We start from the raw sequence: 26,880 nt of genomic DNA, 5'->3' as shown, positions 1-26,880 counted from the left end.
TATGGAAAGCAGGCAAGAAAACCGTTTAATTGCTTTAGGTCAAAAAATAAATGTTTCCCAATTTCAGAAAGAACCAAAAAAAAATATTTCAATGACAACCTGGGCAACTTAATCAACCATGGGTTTATAATAATAAACATTAGCCATTTAAATATTTTCATTGATCAGGCAATAATCTGAATCCAATTCATTATGAGACAGATGTTCAAAGTGATTAATTATTTTAGTTATAAAAGCTATTCCAGATCCCAATGTACTTTTTGCAATGGGTTTAGGATACAGTAAACTAAGGCTTAGTATCTTGTTGAACAATATGTATCAATATCATAAGTCCCACAAATCAACACTTTTTGTTTTTTTAAACCACAGATCCAATTTATAATAATTAAAAAAAAGAAAAGATGCACATAACAAGCGTAACAATATTTTGGAAAATCTTTTAGGCTTGTGAAATCAGGGTTTTTCGGTCAAAGACCTTCTTCAGGCGTCTCGATTCCTGAATAAAAGCCTAATAAAAGTGTTCATATTGCCAGAGAGCGAAGGTGTGCGGTCTGTGTACTTTAGTTTATGTGCATTTATTTTAATACTCTGAGCACTGCCTTACGCAGTGCGCACCGCTCTGAGCACTGCCTTACGCAGTGCGCACCGCTCTGAGCACTGCCTTACGCAGTGCGCACCGCTCTGAGCACTCCCTTACGCAGTGCGCACCGCTCTGAGCACTGCCTTACGCAGTGCGCACCGCTCTGAGCACTGCCTTACGCAGTGCGCACCGCTCTGAGCACTGCCTTACGCAGTGCGCACCGCTCTGAGCACTGCCTTACGCAGTGCGCACCGCTCTGAGCACTGCCTTACGCAGTGCGCACCACTCCGAGCACTGCCTTACGCAGTGCGCACCGCTCTGAGCACTGCCTTACGCAGTGCGCACCACTCCGAGCACTGCCTTACGCAGTGCGCACCGCTCCGAGCACTGCCTTACGCAGTGCGCACCACTCTGAGCCTGACGGATGTGCATAAGATATTGTTGTGTTATTAATGACATACTTTAACACCACATGTTGTGCATAAATCAAAAACCCTATTATGGGAATAAAACATTGGAAATCTGGAGAGAGAACCCATTGAGAACCTCATTGAGATAGAACCTCATAGAACCCATTGAGAACTCTTCCCTGGAGAGAGAACCAATTGAGAACTCTTCCCCAGTTTCACGTAGCCTGGTTTCCAGCCTGATTCACTGCTTTGAATTCAATTTAATTTAATCTGCCCACGTGCGATGTTCCCATGGACTGCCGGTTGTATTTTACATGTTGCTCTCTTACATATTGAAATAATGCTTTATTTTATCCCCTTCTTTCTGTTTGCCTGTATGTTATTAATATGCTTTGTAAATGTGAAGCACTTTGGTTCGACCTTGGTCGATGTAAATGTGCTATATAAATAAAGTTTGATTTGATTTGAATCTGTTTTGTCGAAGTGACGAGACAGATTCGTGGAACGCAGCGAATCAGAAGACAGATTCGTGGAACACAGCGAATCAGAAAACCAGTCAGTCCAGAATCCAAAAACACTCTTACTTTATGTACCTCTGCCAGCAAACAGTATGTAAAAATGCTCAACTAAAACCAACCAGGAGTTTCTCTTTTTGTCATCGATTTTGTTTTCTTAAATAAAAATTGTGGAAATGTGCAAAGCACACAAAAGGAACGAGAAAAAACTAAAAAATATAAATCAATAATTAATTATACACAATTATTCTTGCATTTAAGGAGCACCATCGTGTTGTACTCTTCAAGTAAAGCATTAGTCTTTCTTTTCCCCCCTCTCTTTTTTAAACAACAAATCACCAGTTTCTGATTGGGGTTGCCATGAGCCGGGGCAAAGGTCCACAATTGATTCCGAGCTAAAATAAGGGGCAAATAGTCGATAATGTGGCAACCCGTATTTCCAACTGTAGTAGCCAAAAAGGGTCAAACCTTTCACACTTAGCAGATCAATCCTATCCTCACCAGAACCTACAGAATGTAATGTAAAAACACAGCTCATCCTTTAAGTCGCCTTCTTAGTGAACTACAGGCCCCCCCCCCCAAATCCTCTCTGGCGCGGTCGCCTCGGCAACAGGCTCCTTTCTCGTCTCAACTGGCCGCTGCCGGGCTTTGTTCTGGCGGTAATAACGGTACCTCTGGGTTTCGCCTGCGAGAGCCAACGTTCAGTGACGAGAGGGCGGAGGAAGCAGGCACGGGGCTAGCTGATGATGCGGCTGATGGACTGCAGCGACGGGAACTCCTCGTTCTGCCCCATGTGCAAGGTCTTATGGGAGTTGAAGTCTTTCAGGGACAGCACCTGTCTGCAGGTGGGGCACACCTGGCAGTCCAGCTCGGCGGCCGCGTTGGCCGCGGGCGTGGCCGTCTGCCAGGCGCTCTTCTTGTTCTTGTTTTTCTTTCCTCCTCCTCCTCCTCCTTTCTCCAGAGCCTTGGAGTCACCGTGGGCCGTTAGGAGTTCCTGCTGTTTGTTGGTGTCTGGGAGGAGAACCAGCAGCTCATTGAAGATCCGGTAGAAGTTGTCTCCCAGCAGGTCCTTACAGCTACGATGGTACTGGGCTGCCGAGATCACACCCTGAGAAGGAAGGACGCGGTTAGAGGTTCAAGTTCAAATGGACTGAGATACATAGATCTTTATTTGTCATTGCTTACATGAAACAACGGAATTCAGTTTAGAGCTTCACCTTCACCTTCACCACTGGCATCACATAATATCCATACTGTACAGTAACCCAAGTGCAATAGTGCTGGTGCAATGTAATAGTACAAAAGTTCAGTGCAAGTCCAAGTCCATTTTCCAGTACCCTTTAATACTATAGAGGGGGGGGGCTCGGCGATGGGGGGGCGGGGGGCAGGTTGTTCATTCAGCAGACTTTTTAACTTTTTCTGTGACATCTACGTTTATACACGTAGCTAGGCTAACGGAACCTCCTGTATGTCCGTAGACAACCGTTTACTCCATATATGAAAGTGACGTCCGTCCGTTTACCTTTTTAGCATTGCTCCGGTCACTACGGAGAGCCTCCGTCTCCGCCAGCCTCTGTTGAGCCTCCATTATAACAGGATTTATCTCCAAAGGTTCGAGAGCTGTCCAAGATGAGCCGCCGCGCACACGACCACCGAAGAACGATCGTTCACGAAAACCCACCAATAAGCCCTTCAGACTTGGATGGTCAGAGCGGCGTGATTACATACAAAGTCAATGCAAAGACGAGAATTGCACAAACGGGCGCAGCGCGACCTGCCGCGGTACAAACTGGACGAACCGAGGCGAATATATATTCAGGTCTGAACGCAGCTTATCCGACACAAATTAACTCATCTTTCTCAGCTGTACAATTTCACTGGAGCGCAGCGCGCATATCTAACTGCATGATGATCACTTATTGTTTGATTAAACATATAATGTGCCACGAAAAATAGCTTCCAAAGCTTGTTATGTTTGCATCGAGGAGGTAGCCTATGTGTCCATACATGATTATCGGCCAACAAAAGACATTAATCTCCCTCCCAGTGAGGGAAGAGCACTGATGCCCGATTTATTCTTCGTCGTACAAAGTGCGTGCTGAAAATAGCTGATCTACAAGCTCACAACGCGTCGCGTCTGCGACACGTTGTGATCTTGTAGATCAGCTATTTTCAGCATGCGGAGATATGCAGGATCTGAGAGCAGCTTTCACAAGTTGGCCCATGAAGAGGAAAATGATTAAGAATTAGTTGGCATTTCACATTGCAAAAGATTTTTTCCAAAAATGTAAAAAATATTATAATAAGGAATTAATTTGGATAATGGTAATGGGATATTGTAATGAATTGATAATGAATTGCATTTTTATAGCGCTTTTCCAAGTGCTCAAAGCGCTTTACAATGGTTCATTCATTCATACATTGGGAGGTGAAGCGGCGAACAGTCGACGCCAGCGTCCTCACTTCCCACCCCCAATCCAACCCTTGATGCTGAGTGTCAAGCAGGGAGGCACTGGGTCCCATTATTTAGAGTCTTTGGTATGACCCGGCCGGGGATCGAACCCCGACCTCCCAGTCTCAGGGCGGACACTCTAACCACAAGGCCACTGAGCCTGTACTGTACTGAGCCTGTACAAATTGTCACTTTATTAATCCAAAAGGTTTGGACTGCATTTAATTTTCAACACAAAACCTTAAACTGACTTTCTGTGTGTGGAATATAAATATTGCCTTTATTGACTGAGTGACTTTGTGTTGGGTTGAAACCATCTATAGTGTTCTGAAGTATAACCAGGTAGGTTGTGGTTTTTACACAGTGACCTTTGTAGGGGGTTTTATGATTCAAACCTTTAATGGTGGAAATCACTACAAAAATAAATGGCATGATAAAATCATGTATTAATACCACCTGGTCCAATTGGCCAAAGGGGGGCACTATATAATTTTTTTGAAAATGAAACCATAACTGTTTGGTGAACACATCTGTCACTTTGACCAGTAAGCTCTGCCCTCATATTTTCCACCATTTTGAGCAGTTTGAAAAACTCTTATACCCGCCTGGATTATTGAGCAATTTGCGTGAAACGTTCTACACAACAATCTATGGACCGTTGTCTGAAATCCCAGTTGAAGAGAAGTTTGTACGTGAAAACATGAACAACGGACACACTGTAGTAGTCCCCAAAACCAGGGGACACATAATAGTCATCAAAAACACTGAATGATTTTACCGTTAACAAAGACAACCGATTGTGTCTGGATTGCTCAGTATGTAAAAACAAAGTCATGGGTTCAAATCTGGACACCGCCAACTCTGCATACGAGTCTTTAAAGAACCCCGCCCCCCCACCATTTAAACTGACCGGGTCAAGAACCCTGCCCTCCCACCATTTAAACGGACCGGGTCACAATTACAGTCTTCTTCTTCTCAAGTTCAATCTCCCATGTTTCTATGGCTTATTGTGCACATTGTTCTTATTGCCCTCTTGCTTGGGGCCGATTCATACTCCTATTTTACCGCTGTTTCGGCGCTGTAGAGCCGAAATGATTTCGGCTCGTCAGACATTTTCAGTAGCACCGAAGAGACGACTTTAGGACGGTACCCGCGTACCCACTACATTTTATGTAGTCATAGCACTTTATAGTACACATGTATATTGTATAATATCTAATATAGTATAGTATGTAATAGTTGACATATAGATACTCCACTGTTACGTTCTTAGTTTATGCATGATTCATGATAACTACTTTTTATATATGTGATGTATGACATGCTTTTGCTTAATGTAAGTCGCTCTGGATCAAGAGCGTCTGCTAAATGCCTACATTGTAAATTCTATGTGTGCACAACGTCCCTGTAAATATGTGTAAGCGGTGGTGACTCCAGGAAGCCCCGCCCCTTACCTGTCGGAATTGTCCAGAGAAGTTCTTGAACTGGTTGAACTGGGACTCGTCGTTGTGGAGGTAGTCTTTGATGGACTGGATCAGCTCCATGTTCCTCTGCTGGAAGTTCTCTGGCACCAGGTACACGTGCACCACCTGGGGGGTACTGGGGAACACACACAGTCACACATGTTACATTACAATTGGTCCAAAACAGAGCTGCACGTATTGCTCTGTGCTGTTACAAAAAGAACAAACGCCAACAGAATGCACGCCACTTTGGGATGGCCACCGATGATGGAGGACAGACTTCATATTATTTCCCTGCTGTCTTTTGTCAGAGGTATTATTGCATCTAAAGTTACCGGCTGTCCTGTATTGCAGGCTGAAGTTCAGCTCTGATGAACACAACCTACAATACCAGACATTCAGCACAAGGCCTTTTAACACCTACAATACCAGACATTCAGCACAAGGTCTTTTTACACCTACAATACCAGACATTCAGCACAAGGTCTTTTTACACCTACAATACCAGACATTCAGCACAAGGTCTTTTTACACCTACAATACCAGACATTCAGCACAAGGTACAGTATTTTTACGTTTTCCCGTCTCAAAAACAAATGCAATGCAACACACAGTAATATATAGAGCAATGAAAGCGCTGCACATAGTCTTCCATCACAAATCAGACGGGCAACAAGTAAATCAGATTTTAAAAATATCTTTTGATGACGGTCATTGAACACTGTTTAAAATCTTTCATACTGAACGGTAGGCTACTCAAACTGACATCGTATTCATGGTTGGCGATGTTATATTTATTATATTTAGTTGTTTTTCTTACAGTCTTATGTAAAATGTATTTCATATGATGTAATTGTAATGTATTTTATGTGTGGACCCCCAGGAAGAGTAGCTGCTACTAAGGTAGTAGCTAATGGGGATCCAAATAAACACACAGGTACATGTGGACCACCTGGGGGGTACTGGGGCAACGCACACACAGGTTAGTGTGGGAATAGGACATACAATTATTAAAGTAATACGATCTGTGGTAAAAAATGAGAAACGATGATTAGAATAGTTTTCCTTCTTTCTAGCGGTCACTATGTAATGTATTATGTTGCTCCACACACACACCCAACTGGATATATACCTGCCACAGGGTGGCGCTATACTAGAGCAGTGTTTCTTAACCTGTGGGTTTGGACTCCCATAGGGGGGTCCCCAGATGACAGGGAGACATTGTTTGATACCTCAAAAAAATGAAACGAATAAGATCAATACTACATCAAAAGTAATCAACAAACTACAATAGAACTAAATTTGTTAAGGTTAGGTTTAGTTTTACTGAGGTTAAGGTTAGGTTTAGTTTTACTGAGGTTAAGGTTAGGTTTAGTTTTACTGAGGTTAAGGTTAGGTATAGTTTTACTGAGGTTAAGGTTAGGTATAGTTTTACTGAGGTTAAGGTTAGGTATAGTTTTACTGAGGTTAAGGTTAGGTTTAGGCTGTCAATCACAGCGTGTCCTTGCACAACCCGTGTGGGCGTTGGTATGACGTGGAAGTTCTTTCCAAAATGGCGTGTGTGTGTGCACCAGGGGGGCAGTCAGACAGATATTTTGTGAAGCCACTAAGGAAATGAAAGTTCATATAATGGCCTGTTGTGGCGCTGTCACTGGACCCAGAAAAACCCATAGCCCCATAGAAGTCCATGCATTTGGGCCCAACTTCACCTAGACTGTATTACCTTAATAAACATGGTCATGAATACTTTCTGCTTCCAGTCACTAGTTTAAAGTCTCATTTCTAATGTCATAATATTCTTTTTGGAAAATTATGGTCCCATTTATAAAAAAAATGACCATAAAGTTGCGCATGTTCTGAGGGGCGTGGCTACCGTTACAGTCTATGAACGGGATCCCCCACCCACTCGAGTCAAAATAAAAACCAACGAAGAAGAAGGGGGAAGTCCCGCCTCGTTGTCTGGGCCAGCCAATGGGCCAGCTGGCCTGAGCTGGGCCAAAACGGATCTAGAAAGATGGCGACTTCCATTGCGAGGACTGACAGGCTTCATTTTACGTTCATGCTAGACCCGCGGAACGCTTTGTCCATATTTTTTACAGTCTATGGTGTGCACAGTGCACACTGCTGCTCCGCTCACCTGTTCACCACGGGCTCGATCACGTTGCTGTTGAGGGGGATGCCGGTGAAGCCGGGAGGGGGCTTACTGCTGGGCGTGCTCCCCAGGCCGGGGGGCGGTGGCGGGGGCATGGTGGTGGTGGTGGAGCCCACGGCAGGAGACGAGGCCTTTAGAGGAAAAGAGCTCTTGAAGCCCAAGCCTGGAGGGACACAGACACACACACGGCACATATAATAATAATGATAATGAATTGCATTTTTATAGCGCTTTTCCAAGTGCTCAAAGCGCTTTACAACAGTTCATTCATTCATACATTGGGAGGTGAAGCGGCGAATTATTTTTCTGTTCCACCTGCGTGTGTTCGTTCGTACCTGGTGGAGGTTTTTTAGAAATGAGGGCAGGGAAGTCCTCCTCCTCGTCTTCTGGAGGTGGGCTTGGATCGGGGCTCCGGACCGGCACCTTAGCGGTCTTCTTGGTACCGTAACCCGGCGGAGACGCTTTCTCTGAGAAGCCGTTGGTTATTTCACTCACGCCTCCTCCTCCTCCCTGGGACACCGGGGCAGCTTTCCTTCCTCCCAGAGCTGGGAAGTCGTCTTCTTCTTGGTCCCATGGATCGCTGTCCTTCATGGAGGAGGGGGGCGGGGGGGCTTTGCTGGCCTTTTCTGGAACGTTCTCCTTCTGCGCCCTCGGCGCGGCGGCCGTCGCTGCCGTCTTCGGCTGCTGCTGCTGCTGCTGTTGTTGTTGACTCTTCTTTTTGCTGGCTTTGGCCGCTGCGAGGTTGGGGCTGGAGGGGTTGGAGGTCTTAGTCGAGGAGGGGTTGGAGGTCTTCGTGGAGGAGGGTTGACCGAGGTTCAGGCTGGAGGGGCTGGAGGTCTTGGTGGAGGAGGGTTGACCGTTGGAGGTCTTGGAGGAGGGGTTGGAGGTCTTGGAGGGCTGAGCGCCTCCTTTAGTGGTGAGCAGGGAGGAGATGTCCAACATGGTGGGCACCGCCCGGAACTCCTGCTGCGTCAGCCCGCCGCTCTCGTTGTCCTCCGAGGAGGGCGGAGCCGGCTTGGCGTTCTCCGCCCCTTTCTTTTTCCTCCGCGACGCCATGGAGGACGTGGCCGAGGAGAGGGGCTGGGGCACCGAGGACACGGCGGGGGGCAACGAGGGGGCAGAAGAAGAAGAAGGGGGCACCTGACCGCTACGGCCGGAGGAGGAGGAGGAGGAGGAGGGGGGGGTGGCGGGCTTGGCCGAGGCGGCGGCGGCGTGCGCCGACCAGGCCGAGCGGTTGCTCACCGACGGCTTCAGCGTCCGGATCTTGGAGACGAGGGCGGGGAAGTCCTCCTCCTGGAAGGACGAGGCGTTCCGGGGCTGGGAGGAGTACGCCGGGGTCATGGGGCTGGAGAGGACGGAGGACGACAGGCTGGGGAAGTCGTCCTCCTTCAGGGGTCCCTGGGGGGCCTTGGTGGGTGGACCGGGCTTCAGACTGGAGGGATAAAAGTAAAACACATTATTATCATTATGGGTGGACCGGGCTTCAGACTGGAGGGGACAGAACACATTATTATTATTATTATTATTATGGGTGGACCGGGCTTCAGACTGGAGGGGACAAAACACATTATTATTATGGGTGGACCGGGCTTCAGACTGGAGGGGACAAAACACATTATTATTATGGGTGGACCGGGCTTCAGACTGGAGGGGACAAAACACATTATTATTATGGGTGGACCGGGCTTCAGACTGGAGGGGACAAAACACATTATTATTATGGGTGGACCGGGCTTCAGACTGGAGGGGACAAAACACATTATTATTATGGGTGGACCGGGCTTCAGACTGGAGGGGACAAAACACATTATTATTATGGGTGGACCGGGCTTCAGACTGGAGGGGACAAAACACATTATTATTATGGGTGGACCGGGCTTCAGACTGGAGGGGACAAAACACATTATTATTCTGTTGGACCGGGCTTCAGACTGCAGGGGACAAAACACATTATTCACAAACAATGTACGCACATAGTGGTGGGGAAAAAAACCGATTGTCGCGATGCCGTCATGGGCGATAATTCATCGATGCACAAATGTCAAAAATCGATCGGAGGCAAAAGGACGGAACTAATCTGCGACTGCGCTGCGGCGTCGTACCGGACCGTTTAGAGTGACGCACACAGCGCTCGCACACGCTTTCGCTTTCAACAACCAAAACAGAACGAGTTACCAACGCGGAGGGGAAGAGAAAAAAGATGACAGAAAGGGAACATTTTGGATTGTATGAGGTCGAGGGGACACGAGAACTCGATAAAACTCACACCATCGACCGCCTGTGAAATGTGGCCCAGATGGGACGATGTAGTGTGGCTCCAAAGTGCTAACATGGCCCGGAATCCGTCGCTCCCCACGACCCAATGTGAACGTAAATCCTTTGCAATAAAAGTGCCGATGGACTTCGTAATTCTAGTCGCCTTTTCTGAGTGCATGGGCAGCTGTCCGTGTGTTCGGGATCGGGATGGTTGTCTTGACTGCATCTCTGGATGTCAGTGGGCAATATCTTGTACACGTTGTGAGTTGTATCGAGTTCCCGTGTCCCCTCAACATCATAGAATCCAAAATGTTGCCATACACTTGTGTGCAAACAAACAGAAAAGTGCAACATATAGTCTCAAGAACTGACCCAAAGCTTCCTTAATGACACTTCAGTAACTGAAATCTATGATTTCCCCTGAATAAGGAAACAAAGAAAAGCACCCTTTTTGTCCTAACAAAGAATAAAGACAATTTGACAGAGTGCTGCTGACCTCAACCCAAATCCTGCCCATGTATTTCTATGACATGACATCTTACTGTATGTCATGCTTGTACAAACTCATTCTTTTTAAAGAAAGCTGCTTAATGTTTCTAAGAGTTTGATGGGGAGGAGCTGGCCTGAGTGTTCGATTAATCTGTTTATTGCTGTTCTGCATTTGACCACGGACCCCCCCCATCTGAAAATATTTTCTTCTATGGACCCCCCCCCAGAAGCAAAGCACTGTGAAATAATATATATATTCATAATCATTAGAAAGCACTTTGTTTATTAGTCACACAGTGACTGAGTGATTAACAGTGAGTGATTAATCAGGATTAAATCGAATCGTAATGTAGCCCAATTAATCGGGATTAATCAAATCTTGACACTCGTGAATCGATATGTAATCGCATCGCCAGGTACCTGGCGATATATATACCCATATATATACCCTAGTAACGCACACTGTTTTACAGAGAGAAAACATTTACCTTCCATACATTTTGGTAAACTTTGTATACATTTTTGCTTTTGGACAAAAATATATTTTTACGGAGTGGCACCGAAAGGGTCCACTGATCCAGAACAGGGTAGATCTGTACATTATGTATGTACAGTATGTACAGTACATTATGTATGAGTGTCTCTACAGAAGTAGACCCTTGTTTCTAAGCTCACTTTAGCACTTCTTTACTTCCGTTTACAAACTGCATAACCAGTAACTTCCAACCCATAGCTACAGATTGTGGCAGAGAAGCCATGTTTGTGTGTGTAACTGTGTATGCGACTGCTAAGCTGTATCTATGCCTTATGGGGCAGCGGTGGCCGAACGGTTTGCCGAGCGGTCTTGATATCGGAAGGTCGCTAGTTCGTATCCCCGGACCGGCACGTTAAAAAAATTACCACCGCTGAAGTGCCCTTGGACAAGGCATTGAACCTCCTCTACCATGAAATGTTCTATGAGCAGGGCCTGGCTGTAAACAAGTTATTGAGCTTAGTCCAGTTTACCCTGGGTAAACCTAGTACCTTTCCTTACCTTAGTCCAGTTACCCTGGGTAAACATAGTACCTTTCCTTTCCTTTAGTCCAGTTACCCTGGGTAAACATGGTACCTTTCCTTTCCTTAGTCCAGTTACCCTGGGTAAACATAGTACCTTTCCTTAGTCCAGTTACCCTGGGTAAACATAGTACCTTTCCTTTCCTTAGTCCAGTTACCCTGGGTAAACATAGTACCTTTCCTTTCCTTTAGTCCAGTTACCCTGGGTAAACATAGTACCTTTCCTTTCCTTAGTCCAGTTACCCTGGGTAAACATAGTACCTTTCCTTTCCTTTAGTCCAGTTACCCTGGGTAAACATAGTGCCTTTCCTTTCCTTTAGTCCAGTTACCCTGGGTAAACATACAGTAGTACCTTTCCTTTCCTTAGTCCAGTTACCCTGGGTAAACATAGTACCTTTCCTTAGTCCAGTTATCCCATAGCTACAGATTGTGCAGAGAAGCCATGTTTGTGTGTGTGTGTGTGTGTGTGTGTGTGTGTGTGTGTGTGTGTGTGTAACTGTGTATGACCTGCATGCTAAGCTGTGTACCTAGGCATCATGGGTGGGGCGGATTTTCCTCCCAAAGCTGGAAAGTCGTCCTCCTTGTCCATCGGGTCCTTCATGGTCCTCAGCGCCCTGGGCTGGACCATGTTCTGGACCATGGGCTGGACCGCTTTCCTTCCTCCCAGAGCCGGGAAGTCGTCTTCCTTCTCCGTTGGATCCTTCATGGTCCTCACGGCGGTCCTGGGAATGGGGGGCCAAGGTTATAATAGTTAACTATAATAACAAAATACATACATAAATGGATGCGCCTGGGACGTATCCTCAGTGATGTATCCCAAGGTCATCGGGGTTTCGGGTCTCTCAACATCATACCCCTCACTCAGGTGACCCAGCCGGGAGTGATCAAGTCCCGACTTACGTCCCAGTAGCTACCCTCGATAAGTCCCATTAGGGAAAAACCAGGGCCACACAATCCATTCCTCCTGAACTACTCTGCCGGGACTGGGAGGTACCATTCTGGCACATGGAAGGACTAGGCTCTGTGGGTTGACACCTGTCCGGGCCCCTCCTACGTCTCACCAGGTCCACTCCTGCTCTCACCAGGTCAGGCCCTGTGCGTTGCACCAGACTCCCAGCACCAGGCACTTTATTCAGGAATGGTGGATTCTCAAGCCGCAACGGTTCCGCACTACCCTAACTAAAACCAACTAAAAAACGAAAACTAGAAACTAATAAAAATAAATTAACTAAAAATAAATTAAAAAACGATAACTAAACTGAAACTGTATTGTGTGTCCTCAAAACGAACTAAAACGAACTGAAATTATAGACAAAATCCCTTAGTTTTAGTTTTTATCAATATTTATATGCCTTTCGGATATTTATAATATAATCCTTTTAAATTCATTCGATTTCCTCATTTCTCCAACAAGTTTTACGTACGAAAAAAACAAAAACTAAACTATAACTAAACTAAAACTAAGCATTTTCAACCAAAATTTAAACTAAATTAAAACTAGCAAACCCGCTCTAAAAACTAGCAAACCCGCTCTAAAAACTAGCAAACCCGCTCTAAAAAACTAAGTAAAACTAACTGAATTAGAAAAAAATATGTAAAAAACTAACTAAAACTAAACTATAATGAAAAAACCCCCAAAACTATTCTAACCTTGTGGGACCGCTTGGGAGCGCTTTCCTTCCTCCCAGAGCTGGGAAGTCGTCTTCTTGGTCCCGTGGACTGCAGCCGTCCATCATGGTCTTCATGGTCGTCCTGGTTGTCGTGGCGGGGGGCGGGGCAGCCTTCCTTCCTCCTCCCAGGGCTGGGAAGTCGTCCTCCTGGTCCCGCGGGTCACTGTCCTTCATGGTCCGCACGACGGTCCTGATCGGGGGCGGGGCCGCCGCTTTCCCCCCCAACGCCGGGAAGTCACGGTCTTCGTCCAGCGGATTGTTACACCTCATGGTCCTCACTGTCAACATGAGACACACACACACACACACACACACACACACACACACACACACACACACACACACACAAGGAATCATGTACCATACCATACCATACCATACCATCTTTATTTATATAGCACATTTTAAAACAACAACGTTGTACCAAAGTGCTTTACAGTAAAACATTAAAAAACACAACTTCATTTAAAAACCACAAAAACAACCACAAACAACATGCACAGTGTCACATTAAACATCGAAACATCTCATACTGTGCTTGGAAAAGCCAAGGAATAAAGGTAAGTCTTGAGGCGTGACTTAAACACCTGGAGGGTGGGGGCTTGTCTTGTGTGCAGAGGCAGCTCATTCCAGAGCTTGGGAGCTGCCACTGCAAAGGCTCGGTAACCTCTGAGCTTCAGCCTGGTTTTAGGCACCACCAGGAGAAGCTGGTCAGAGGACCTGAGCGTCCGTGTCGGAGCATAGGGTTTCAGCAGCTCAGATAAATAACTACCAATAGTAATAGTAATTGTCACAGGGCAACCCGTGCCCAATATACAAAGACACAAATTGCTTTCTATAACATGCAAAGACTATTTTTAAAGGTAACAAGAACACTCGGCGGATTTACCCTTTTTGCCGACTTCTCAAGACAAGTCGGCAAACCGTGGAGAATATTCGGCAGAATGTGAAGAAGATTCGCCGCGCGACGACTCTTCTTCAGATTCTGCCGAGATTTCTTCCCCTTTCGCCGACTCTTCGTCACTTTCCGGTCCGAGTTCTGTCTGAGAACTCGGACGGAAAGTGACGAAGAGTCGCCGAAACGGGAAGAAATCTCGGCACTGGAGCGCGCATCTAGCTACTGACTAATGATCATGCACGCTGATCAGACAGCAGATCAATAATAGCATGCAAAAGCATTCAGCTTTCACAAGTGTGCCCATATAGAGAAGGAAAATAATTAAGAATTCGGTGGCATTTCTTTCACATTGCAAAAGAGCAATTTTTGCTCTTTGTCCTAGATAGAAATGTGATGATTTTTGTATAGTTGTGGATTAACAAATTATAAAGCACAGGGCCTCGCATTTTTCAATGAATAGCTAGCCCAGTGTTTTGATATGTCCAGGTGTGCCGCCTGATTTGTCAGAAAGTAGCCTAACACTAAGTTAGTGTTACTTTCTGTCAAAATCCTACTGGGCTGCAGGCTTCCTATTGTTGCGTTGTCACATGTCTAACCGTCTAACCATTAGACGTGCGATAACAACAACACGGAACAATAGACTCTAACGACCCTCGGCCATTGAAATGTTAATGCTTAGACGCTAACACTGAGGAGCTAAAGTAAACGTGACGAATGTCACGTTGTTGTGATGAAACATAATGTGCCACGAAAAATAGCTGTCCAAAATAGCTGTCCATAGATGTCCAAACATGATCGCCTCGTTCGGCCAGAAAAGGAAAGCATAAATCACAAGCAATGATCCTGTGGTGATCACAAGGATCGAAACGTCTGCTCTCTGCATTGACAACTTGTAAACTGACAGCGGAGCATATTGGTCCCAACTTTTGACCCAATACACCATCTAGTGGCTGAACGACGGAAGACATAAAGGCATCATCATTGTTAGCGTTGCTATTCAGATGTAATTCAGTCAGGAAGTAGAGTAGTGATGTCTGATTTGATGATGATGGCTACTGCTAATGACATATTTGGCATATTTGGCAACAATGATGATGATCAACAATTGATTATTCTAAATTATATTGATGTAAATAGTAAAAACTATTATTCTCTATGTCTGCATATCTTATCAGAATACTTCACAGTCACATCAGAATATTTCACAAGAATATAACACAAGAGTCAAATGTACGGTCAAATGTAATGAATTCAGATGTAATTCAGTCAGGAAGTAGAGTAGGTCTATTAGAACAAATATGTGTAGCCATCATCATCATCATCGTTGCTATTCAGATGTAATTCAGTCAGGAAGTAGAGTAGGTCTGCGGGCTATATAATTTTGCATATTTGCATCTCGTTAGTTACGTTAGAAATGTAATTACGTCCGTTAGTGGTTCAGCACACTACCGTAGAGAATGAACGGGAAAGCGTTTCCGTTTAGCTATCCCAATGCAGCAGGTCCTGTCAACGTTGTATGGACGTCACATGGACGTCTTTTTTGCAACGGACTGAGTCTGCATGTCGTCTCCTGAGTTTGACTGTCAGGTCGTCTCGACGACGTTGTACGGACGTCGTATGGACGTCTGGCTGGGACGTCGACCTGGACGTACGTTTTGGGGTTGGGTTTACACTTTACAGAGAGGTCTGTTTGACGTCGTATGGACGTTGTATGGACGTCCCGTTGGTTATGCGCTTAGAACGTTTTGGGGTTGGCGTTTATAGAGAGGTCTGTCTATTAGAACAAATATGTGTAGCCATCATCATCATCATCGTTGCTATTCAGATGTAATTCAGTCAGGAAGTAGAGTAGGTCTATTAGAACAAATATGTGTAGCCATCATCATCATCATCGTTGCTATTCAGATGTAATTCAGTCAGGAAGTAGAGTAGGTCTATTAGAACAGTGATTGATCATTTGCATTTTCAGAACTAGCCTACAACAGAACTACAACAACAACATGAACTCTGTGTGGTAGATCACTCGACTTAGCATACCAAGTGATGATCAATTGCATTCGAGGCTGCGGGCTATATAATTTTGCATATTTGCATCTCGTTAGTTAGCCTATTCTGTACTGTTGTAGTAGGCTAGACATTTACATTACATTTATCTGCCACTGCACTGTTTTATACAGTATCACAACAACGTCACGTTTACTTTAGCTCCTCAGCAGTGTTAGCGTCTGTTTGTTTACTTTAGCTCCTCAGTGTTAGCGTATGTTTTGGTTGTGTTGCTTTAGCATCGTTAGCACATTAGCTAACATTCAGAAACTTGCAGCTGCAGAAAACCCCGAATATTCTCCCCGAAACGTGGAGAATATTCGGCAGAATGTGAAGAAGATTCGCCGCGCGACGACTCTTCTTCAGATTCTGCCGAATATTCTCCACGGTTTGCCGACTTGTCTTGAGAAGTCCGTCCGAGTTCTCAGACAGAACTCGGACCGGAAAGTGACGAAGAGTCGGCGAAAGGGGAAGAAATCTCGGCAAAGATGAAGAAGAGTCGGCGACCCGAGTTCTCCAGTATTCTTTTTAAATGGTGTGGTGGAATTGAAATGATCACCGATTGGTTATTTGTCTCTCCTGCACTGCTGGTGGCATTTCCCTTGATGAGGAAGGGCCCCAGGTGCTATGCAGGAGAGGGGTGTTTCTTATGCTGTCTTATAATTGTCATTGAGTTTCATGCTTGTTTAATTGTAACACATAATTAAGAATGTGTAGGTTACTTTTCTTCAAGGTGTTATTTATGGAAGTATTTATATTGAAAGTATTTATCGAGAAGAAATGTTGTTAATTGATTCCGTGTCCTGTGGTAGGATCCACTCCTATTTAATGGAGGCTGCAGGGACAGGCTAGTGAGTTAGTGGTGGGCTTTAACACGGGTAACATCCCTGAGGGAGAGCTATACAGGGCCTTGTGTGATCAGGGTACAGTTGGCTTTTGTTCTATAATGTTTGCTCAAGTCTTTCATTCATTTTTCAGTATTATTGCCATTTTCCTGTTTTTGCACTGTTGAATCTGTACTGGACTTTGGTGGAGGAGTTTTAGGGGAAAATAAAAACCCTTAAACTGCAATACTGACTGTTCTTGGAGCCTTGACCGTTCGGCAACTTCACAGTAATAATAGTAATAAAGCGGATTAAATAGTCGGCACGTTTCAAAAGGCTTGAAGAACGGTCCTTTGTTTGGGGTCTACCTGGAGGTTCTGGTCCAGTTCTGTGTCTGGACTCCTCCTCCGACTGGGCCCGGTCCCTACCTGGAGGTTCTGGTCCAGTTCTGTGTCTGGACTCCTCCGACTCGGCCCGGTCGCGGTCGGGCCGCTCCAGCCTCTCGTGGCGTTCCTCCTTGCGGTGTTTGGCTCCGCCCCTGTCCTGCATGGCGCCGCGCTCCTCCATGCGCCGTACCGCCATGGAGGCCCGCATGGCGGCCGCCACGTCCCTGTCCTCCTCCTCCCTGTGTACGCACACACACACACACACACACACACACACACACACCACACACGCACACACACACACACACACACACAAACACACAAACACACAAACACACAAACACACACACACACAGTAAGACACAGCCGGAAAATAGACTAACGCGAACAATCCTATAGAGCGTTCCAGTCCCGCCCCCTCGAGAGACCCGGAAAATAAATCCCCGTTCATTTTCCCCTCATAGACTTTTCAGAAAGTATTTATTTAAAGACGTGTATACGCCGCGGACAAAGACAACTCTTGTCGTGACAAATCATGACAACAAAACACAATTTTTCAGGCCAAACAAAGAATTAGAAAGTAGAAAAAAACGTCAGGTTACAACACTTTTTTCTTTGTAATTATTTGTTTGGTCCAAAATATTGTGTGTGTTGTCATGATTTGTCACGACAAGAGTTGGCTTCGTACGACGCTTAAAAGGTCTTTAAATAAATACTTTTTTAAATGTCTATGAGGGGAAAGATGCATTGGGATTCATTTCCTGTGCCTGCGAGTCTGAGGCTAGACCGAGACCAATGGAAGGTGTTTCTTTTTAATTTGGTACAGAAAACAGTGCGAGAGCAGAGCAGGCATGGCATCAACTACACTCTACTTAACAAGAGAGCTGTCTGGAAGAGCCAGGCAGACCGAGACCGAGTAAATTAAAATCCCTATTGAAGTACTACAACACTAGTCCTACACATCAAAGTCAGACTCACCTGGTGTACCTCCAGCTCTTCTGCTGTCCGCCCTGAGCCCTCTGGGCTCTTCCTCCTCTTCTCTCCTCATAGTCCTCCCCCGTCACCACCATAGCTGAGGACACACCATAGACTGTAAATAATATGGACAAAGCGTAGAACATACGCGACTTTATGGTCATTCTTTTTATAAATGGGACCATAATTTTCCAAAAAGAATATTATGACATGAGAAATGAGACTTTAAACTAGTGACTGGAAGCAGAAAGTATTCATGACCATGTTTATTAAGGTAATACAGTCTAGGTGAAGTTTGGCCCAAATACATGGACTTCTATGGGGCTATGGTTTTTTTTGGGCCCAATGACAGCGCCACAACAGGCCATTATATGAACTTTCAGGAAATCCCGATTTCCTTTAGTGGCTTCACAAAATATCTGTCTGACTGCCCCCCTGGGACACACAGACACAGACTATGACCTCTAACACAGAATAAAGCTAAATAAAATGTCAAGAGTGAAAATGTAATGATGTTTTAGGCCAGCTGAAGAAATCACGACATTTCCGAGACCATTCATGTTTCTGCATGATGCTCCTAAACTTGTATTCTATTGCTAGTTTGATCACTTCAAATACTTCATATAAAATGACTAATGACCGAAAGTAGCCAATCTACAAGCTCACAACATGTGGCACTGCAACGTGTTGTGAGCTTGTAGATCTGCTATTTGCGGTGTTCACAGAAGACACGCTGGCTGTCTTCTATGGAAACCAAATGACTGAAATCAGTTGTGGGACTTGAGAACTTGAATCCATGCACAGTCAGTAGTTGTATCATTTTTGATGAATTGAACAAGGTGGACCGTGTTGTAAACAAGTGTAATGCTTAATTGGGTCGTCCACTCACAGTTAACAGTCTTTGTATTGAGTTTGTGCTTGAAATGTTACTGTAATTCTGCAAACTGTTAAAGGACCACTTCACCACTTTTCAACCTATCTTCATATAATAGGTCCTCATTAATAATCATGATAAAATGGCACGACTTTTTTTCCACTCCGTCTGTGTCTCAGAGGAGGACTGTGGGCAGTTCAGAAACCGTCTTCCAGTGACATCATCATTAGGCAGATTATTTTTTAAACAAGATTTGTTTACAAAAATGTTTAGATTTTCATTATCGTGAGAACGATGGCTTCCATTTTCGCATTGCAACTTTTCAGGACTAGAAAGCCTGCAGTTTCTATTAGCTTGGATTCCCCATCGATGATGTCACTGGAAGACAGTTTCTGCCAACAGCCCTCCTATGAGACACAGACCGAGTAGAAAATAATTGCGCCTTTTTTCATGATTATTAGTGAGGACCTATAATATGAAGATAGGTTGAAAAGTGGTGAAGTGGTCCTTTAATAAATATTTCAATCAATCAATGGTCTTCATCTGTTGGGCTCTTTGAGGTTTACCTTCGTTCCTCCTCAGCTGCTGCTGCCGGGGAGCGTAGGTGAACTGCAGGTCGATGTGTCGGTTCTGACGGGCCTCGGCCCGGTTCTTGCTGTGCACCTGAGCCTTGTGGGCCTTGAAGTCTATCTCCGTGCGGAAGGCGTGCGTGAACTGTTCCGTGGCACAGCGGCCCTCCTCACAGAGGTAGTGTCTCTCTCGGAAGTGCTCACTCAGGTACTGGTAGTCACTGTTAAAATCACACACACAAAAAAACACATACAACTGATTAATATGGAGTGCCAGCCAGTGTAGGGTGTTGAAGTGAGCCTGCGCATGTCGCAGCGGGAGACGGGAACTCCATGGGTATTTGTGCGCGAGTGTTGAAGCTACTGTGTGAATGGATAGTGGGAGGCCTTGAGTGCAAATCACTGACTGATTGAATAAGAGAAGGAAAAACTGAGCTAAAGCCAATTAATTCAGTCAGTTTGTGGTGGTTTGTGAGAAACAGCATGCGAGAGGGTGTGCGAAACAGCTGTACAAACCAGTAGTAAAGTAAGTAGCCTTGCCGAGCCATGAGGCCCATAGGGGCAGGAGCCTATCTCCTGTTTCTGTAGCGTGTGGCAGCTTGATGTACAAGTACACCTCCTGGACATGACGCTAGTATGTCGCAGGGACTTCCTGTAGTATTAGAGGGTGTGCCAAACAGCTGTACGAACCAGTAGTATTCCTGTAGTAGTATTAGAGGGTGTGCCAAACAGCTGTACGAACCAGTAGTATTCCTGAGCGCCGTCAGCGTCACAGAAGTGACAGAAGTAGTGGTCCCTCCGGAGGTGCTTGAGCAGCTCGTCGTTGTCCAGGTAGCGGTCGTCGCAGAACTTGCAGAGCGGGTGTCCGCGGTGGCTGGTGTCGTCCGGGTCGCCGTGCGTGCGGTGGCGTGCCAGGTCCTTCCGGTTGTACCACTTGCGTTCGTGCACGAAGATCTGTGGGAGGAGGAAGGGGAGGGGCCATGGTTAGACTATAGGCTGTCAAGACTGGTTTTTAGATTTGCAAAGGAAAGGAAAGGTACTATGTTTTATTGTTTACCCAGGATAACTGGACTAAGGAAAGGAAAGGTACTATGTTTACCCAGGGTAACTGGACTAAGGAAAGGAAAGGTACTATGTTTACCCAGGGTAACTGGACTAAGGAAAGGAAAGGTACTATGTTTACCCAGGGTAACTGGACTAAGGAAAGGTACTATGTTTACCCAGGGTAACTGGACTAAGGAAAGGTACTATGTTTACCCAGGGTAACTGGACTAAGGAAAGGAAAGGTACCATGTTTACCCAGGGTAACTGGGTGTAAATTTATACTGTATATGTTAGCAACTTGCATTGTGATGGTTTCACTTTTGCAGCAGTCTATCATTAGCTGCTAAACAGGTTCATTTGTGAATGGTTTGACTTTGACACAAATAATGCACACAGCTTTGCCGGTGTTGACCGTCTGGTTCCCTTTTATCATTGAAACTAATTAATTATTACTCACACTGTTGTAGGACAGTGTCGCAAGTCTCTAATGAATTAGCCTAAAATGGCTGTTCTCAGGGCTTAAAGCAAAAGAAAATCCCAAGGCAGTGGTGGCCGAACGGTTTGCGGAGCGGTCTTGATATCGGAAGGTCGCTAATTCGTATCCCCGGACCATTGCCATTGAACCCCTACCATGAAATGTTCTATGAGCAGGGCCTGGCTGTAAACAAGTTCTTGAGCTTAGTCCAGTTACCCTGGGTAAACATAGTAACTTTCCTTAGTCCAGTTACCCTGGGTAAACATAGTACCTTTCCTTTCCTTAGACTGAAAATTATTTTTTGCAAATCTGCACTGATCTCATTAACTGAATGACCCCTATGAAATCCTCAGGACTGAAATCCGTATTTTTGGGCAAGCGAAACTGTCGCACAACATCGTAAATCAGGCTTAAGCTCAAAATGCAGTGGCCGTGACACCCTCTACTGTACTGTACTGTACTGTACTGTACTGTCCCCTGCCGTGACACCCTCTGCCTGCAGTAGGCATCTTTCTCAGCTGAAACTGTGCATGCTCTGCACTACAACAACAATACAGTACATCATGTCAGATTAATAGGAGTGACGGTAGGATCATATCTTCGAGATTTCTAAATGCCCTGGTGTTATAATCTGATCGCCCATGGCTGTGTACTACTTGTACAGTATGTGAGACACAGTGTACTTGATATGTATTGTGTACTGCCTGAACTGTGGCATACTTTAACCCATTCTGAACGGGAACCCATTTCAGTGTTAGCATCATGTTATGCTTTAGCTATTGAAAAATAGCAGATCTACAAGCTCATAGCGCGCCACCGAGTGGCGCGCTACGAGCTTGTAGGTCTGCTATTTTTGAAAAATCGAAGAACGACTGACATTTTTAGAATCTGATCTCAGGTCAGAATGGGTTAATCAGACCAGTGTGTGTCCAGTGGAAACCTCGTATGAATCTGATCTCAGGTCAGAATGGTTTAATAGTTAGGCTACGAGAGACGTCTCGGTGACAGCAAGGTCAGCCTTGCTGCAGTTTAGGCAGGTTATTATGTCTGATGTCTTGTGGTCACGTCATTATGATCCAACACTATAATATGTTCCTGTTTGTGTAATAAACGTTGTGAACCTTTAGCGTGATACTGTCTCGTGTCGCGTTATTGTTCTCCCGGGCCCGCCGCCGCAGTCGCCGTACCATGAGGTATACTTCAACCGGATTATCACACACCACCCAGAACCACACACTACCTGTCTGTCAGAACCACACACCACCCAGCCTGCACACACTACCTGTCTGTCAGAACCACACACCACCCAGCCGGCCCAGCACACACTACCAGTCTGTCAGAACCACACACCACCCAGCCTGCACACACTACCCGTCTGTCAGAACCACACACCACCCAGCCGGCCCAGCACACACTACCAGTCTGTCAGAACCACACACCACCCAGCCTGCACACACTACCTGTCTGTCAGAACCACACACCACCCAGCCTGCACACACTACCTGTCTGTCAGAACCACACACCACCCAGCCAGCACACACTACCAGTCTGTCAGAACCACACACTACCCGTCTGTCAGAACCACACACTACCAGTCTGTCAGAACCACACACTACCAGTCTGTCAGAACCACACACCACCCAGCCTGCACACACTACCTGTCTGTCAAACCAGACGAGGGTTCAGTACTTTACAACACCTGGTATACCAAAATACCATTACATTGCCCAAGTCTGGTGGCCAAGAGTCTCAGGGCTATATTTTCTTGTTTAGTCTAGTTTTAGTTTAGACTAAATCTACAGGTGATTTAGTCGACTAAAATGTGTTTTGGCGGGCATTGATGCCGTCATGATGACCGTTTTTACACTTGCTGAAAATAGCCGACCTACAACCTCACAGCTGAGCTTGTAGAAGTGTAAAATGACTCATACTGGATCTCTTGTCCACTAGTCCCCTCCTAACATTTTAGTCTAGTTTTCATTTGTTGACAAAATCGACAGTATATTTAGCCATTTAGTCATCATGGCTTAGTTTTTATTTCGTTTTAGTCAGTGGAAAAAAAGCTAGTCAACGAACATTTGTCGTCGTAGTTTTAAGTCGACGTAAACAATAACTGCAGTACACCGAGTGGCTGTACCTACAATTTACAATTACAATTCAGGCATTTAGCAGACGCTCTTGATCCAGAGCGACTTACATTAAGCAGAAACAAAAGCATGTCATACATCACATATACAAAAAGTAGTTATCATGAATCATGTATAAACTAAGAACGTAACAGTGGAGTATCTATGTCAACTATACATACTATACAATATTAGATATTATACAATATACATATGTAGTGTACTATAAAGTGCTATGACTGCATAACATGCAATTCTAGTGCCGTCTACGTAACGAGCTATAAGTCTGTCTAAAATACTATCTACAGTAAGTCGACATAAAATGCTATCTAAGGGGCTAGGCTAGGGCAAGTGCTACGGGCCATGGTGGAGTAAAGGCTCATACATAGTCTGGATTTTCGGTGGTGAGGTGACCACCGAACTACAACATGACGTCACTGAGGTGACCACCAAACTACAACATGACGTCACTGAGCCGCGGTGAAGAGCAAACCGCCACCGCTCCAGCCCTTCTCTCTGTTTTTACTCACCACACGGCTCAACGTTATTTCAGCTCCGGTGGTCAGCTCACCACCGGAGCGGTGGTCACCTCACCACCGGAGCGGTGGTCACCTCACCACCGGAAATCCAGACTATGAATGGGCCTTTAGAGGTGGGTTTTCAGACTACGGCGGAAGATTGGGAGTGAGTTACCTTGAGGTGTTTGGTGCAGAGCTTGCAGCAGAAGAGCTCATGCTGCTTCCTCATATGGTGTTCAAGCTCCTCAAACTTGGAGAAGACCTTGGGCTCTGGACAGTGGGGGCACTCTGGTAACAGCAGCCTCCTGCAGACGTATTATTATTATTATTATTATAACAGCAGCCTCCTGCAGACGTAATGTAGGCACAGACCAGAACAACTTCATCCATTCTGACCTGAGATCAGATTCTAAAGATCTCTTCTACATCCTGACAGTTTTCTGAAAAAGCTATGTTTCTATGTCAGTCGTTCTTTGATTTTTCAAAAAATAGCTAAAGCATAACATAGTGCACCAAACACCAAAAGGGGTTCCCGCCCCAAAATGGGTTAAATGTCCACATACTCCTAATAAGACCCGGCTTTTTTCTTTATAATTATTTCTGTATAATGTTTCTTATTACTGCAGCCCTCGAGATTATCTTTTGGCTGCTACAAATTTGAAACTCAGGCGACAGGTCCAAATTGAATTTAGGAATTATAAGAAATTTGACATGCATTTCTCAGCCAAAGGCTGTCCTTGATATAAAGCACCGTTGGAAACCATGCATACGAGAAGTCTGTGGCATCTCTGCGTTTCTAAATAGCGCAGTGGGAGAGATACAGGAAAGATACACTGATCTGACATCTGCACACACGTGCACTTATTGCACGAGTAAATTGTGGAACTTAAGCAATAAAGGATATCCTCCCACCATGTAGTGCCATTTGCGTTAATGTCTTGTGTATGCAAATGCATTGTGCACGTGCAAACGCAGTAACACAAACTCAGTAACACAAACGCAGTAACACAGAACAGTCAACACTTTTATTCCAAGAAGAAAGCAGTGGGGAGGATTCTATTTTAGCTGGATATGTTTAGACTTTTCTGTGTGTGTGTGTGTGTGTGTGTGTGTGTGTGTGTGTGTGTGTGTGCGCCACACGCCATTTAACATAAAGATGTATGAAGTACAATGACATGGTCCTTATTATTATTATTGACATGGTCCTGAGCATTACCTGAACTTGGCATAGATGTTGGCATCACCAAAGTAGATGTCGTGTGACTTCTCACACTGGAACTGCTGGTAAGGCAGCGAAGAGAAGGCATTCAGTTGATTCACAAACACCACCTGTAAACAGGAGAGAAGGCATTCAGTTGGTTCACAAACACCACCTGGAAACGACAGCAAGAAATCACTACCAGGGTTGCAACTTTAGGATTATAAAGCCATATATATTTTTTTCCTTTCGTGGGTTGTGTTTTTTTGGACTAGTTTTGAAAATCTAACAAGCCAACATTTCATATACTATAATTCCACATAGGTTTGGAGACCAGGGGGAGTGTCATTTACGTCATATTGTCTCTTTATTGTTAATGGCGTTTAATGTTTGCGTTTGCACTGTTTGTTTTACATCAGATCGCATCACCTAATCAATACGAGTTAAACTTTAAGATATTAGCGCCCCTCACTTCACACGGGTGTGATTTGGCTTATTTCTATCAAGATTCGGCTTGTTTTTGCAGGTGAGTTGGCTTATTTCTCTCTGTCAGAACTGTACAACCGTTTCACACATCCTATTGACACAACTCTAGACACTTTAAGTGTGGTGATCTTGTGGATGTTATGAATGCTGTTGTGGTTTTATAAATAATAAATATACAGAACCATGACAGTATTATCTTCAGTCAAATAATCATATGGTTATGGATATTTTAAGTATACAGTCAAGTATTAAATCGAATGATACCTTACAAATTCTCAATCAAGCTTAATCTAATATGATGACAGTCTTGACAGACAATCCAGCATGATGTGTTCCTTGAATGACCCGGTGTGGTCAAAAGGCCACTTGACAGCACGGTCATTTGACTCATTTATTATAGGGTGGTTCCGCTCTATGGAACAAGCTAGTTCACACACTGTAAGGAACACGCTGCTAATACACAGCCTTATTACAGGTTACATAACCCTATAGTAAACAACTGATGATAGCTGGTTACTTTAGCATGCTCGGTGCCTTCAGGAATAAAACCTTAACATTTAGACCAAATCTATGCCTGCAGGTCACTGAATGCTGACAATGGTATAGTTACTAGTGAATCAAAGTGACAACATGCTAGCGTGGCTCTGGTTATCTACCCTGCGCTAACACCGGCTCTGGCTGCTAATAGTGGCTAATGTAATGTTGGTGGGTTTTCTGTTTGCTAAAGGTTTAATATCCCCCTAAAAACCAACTCCAACCCCCAGGAGTCACGGGGTTGCTCTGGATGTTACACAGTTTATTCATATTACTTTACAGATGGGGGGGATTTGTTTTTTAACTTAAACGCGGCCAGTCCGGTCGGCATGCGGCCTAGTTCCCCCCGCAGCCCCGGACTAGAGTTCCAGGGAGAGGCCGCACCTTGTCCAGCTCCTCCCGGCACACGGCGCAGTACTTCTGCTCGCAGAGCACCCTCATCTTGGTGGAGCAGCGATAGCAGACCGGGTGGTCGCACTTCCCCAGGGCGAATATGTCCAGTTCCATGCAGCACAGGACGCAGTTCCCCTCGGGCTCCCCCTTGGCAGATGATGAATCCATGGCGTTTAATTTTTAATAAAAAAGAAAGGCACAAATTCCTTTAGTTAATTGGGTCTCAGATTGGGCTATCTCTCTCTCTCTCTCTCTCTCTCTCTCTCAGTCAGAGACGCTGGCTGAAGTGCTTACGTAATATGAAAAGTCGGGTGCGAAAGAACGCCACGCACGGGCCGTCAGCGTTGGAAGCGCAGATCTGTATAGCATGTGTCGGGCCTCTCCCCAGTGTTGGAGCTGCACAACTGCAGCCGCTGACCTGCTTGTTGCTCAGCACTTCCGGGGGGGCCGTTTTGCGCATGCGTCCTCTGCTCCACGTGCCTGTTTCTGCCTTGCCT

The 26,880-nt window shown here is 45.3% G+C and overlaps 1 protein-coding gene across 4 annotated transcripts; it reads right to left on the bottom strand.

Moving 5' to 3' along the window:
- On the bottom strand, positions 1-26,649 carry znf598 (zinc finger protein 598). 4 transcript variants are annotated; one of them, XR_013964943.1, is made up of 14 exons: positions 26,375-26,649; positions 24,989-25,101; positions 23,948-24,077; positions 20,352-20,563; positions 19,607-19,830; positions 18,170-18,281; positions 17,174-17,430; positions 13,021-13,318; positions 11,898-12,092; positions 7,908-9,004; positions 7,558-7,735; positions 5,412-5,556; positions 1,194-2,613; positions 1-1,126 (listed from the first exon to the last, which is right to left on the bottom strand). XR_013964943.1 is itself a non-coding variant. In XM_080776830.1 (13 exons), exons 1-13 carry the CDS (start codon positions 26,549-26,551, stop codon positions 2,242-2,244), a joined length of 3,510 nt encoding a protein of 1,169 aa, XP_080632956.1. In that variant the 5' UTR covers positions 26,552-26,649; the 3' UTR covers positions 1-2,241. The 4 variants fall into 4 exon arrangements, 3 of the variants coding, with proteins under 3 accessions (XP_080632956.1, XP_080632958.1, XP_080632957.1); XM_080776830.1 differs by having other exon boundaries at positions 1-2,613; XM_080776832.1 differs by having other exon boundaries at positions 1-2,613; positions 17,234-17,430.
- Between the last annotated feature and the right edge of the window lie 231 nt (positions 26,650-26,880).

This window comes from Protomyctophum bolini (genome assembly GCF_963924005.1).
Source record: "Protomyctophum bolini genome assembly, chromosome: 11".
NCBI classification, from domain to species: domain Eukaryota; kingdom Metazoa; phylum Chordata; class Actinopteri; order Myctophiformes; family Myctophidae; genus Protomyctophum; species Protomyctophum bolini.
The sequence above is the reverse complement of the archived record's forward strand: the minus strand, read 5'-3'. Positions and strand labels throughout refer to the sequence as shown.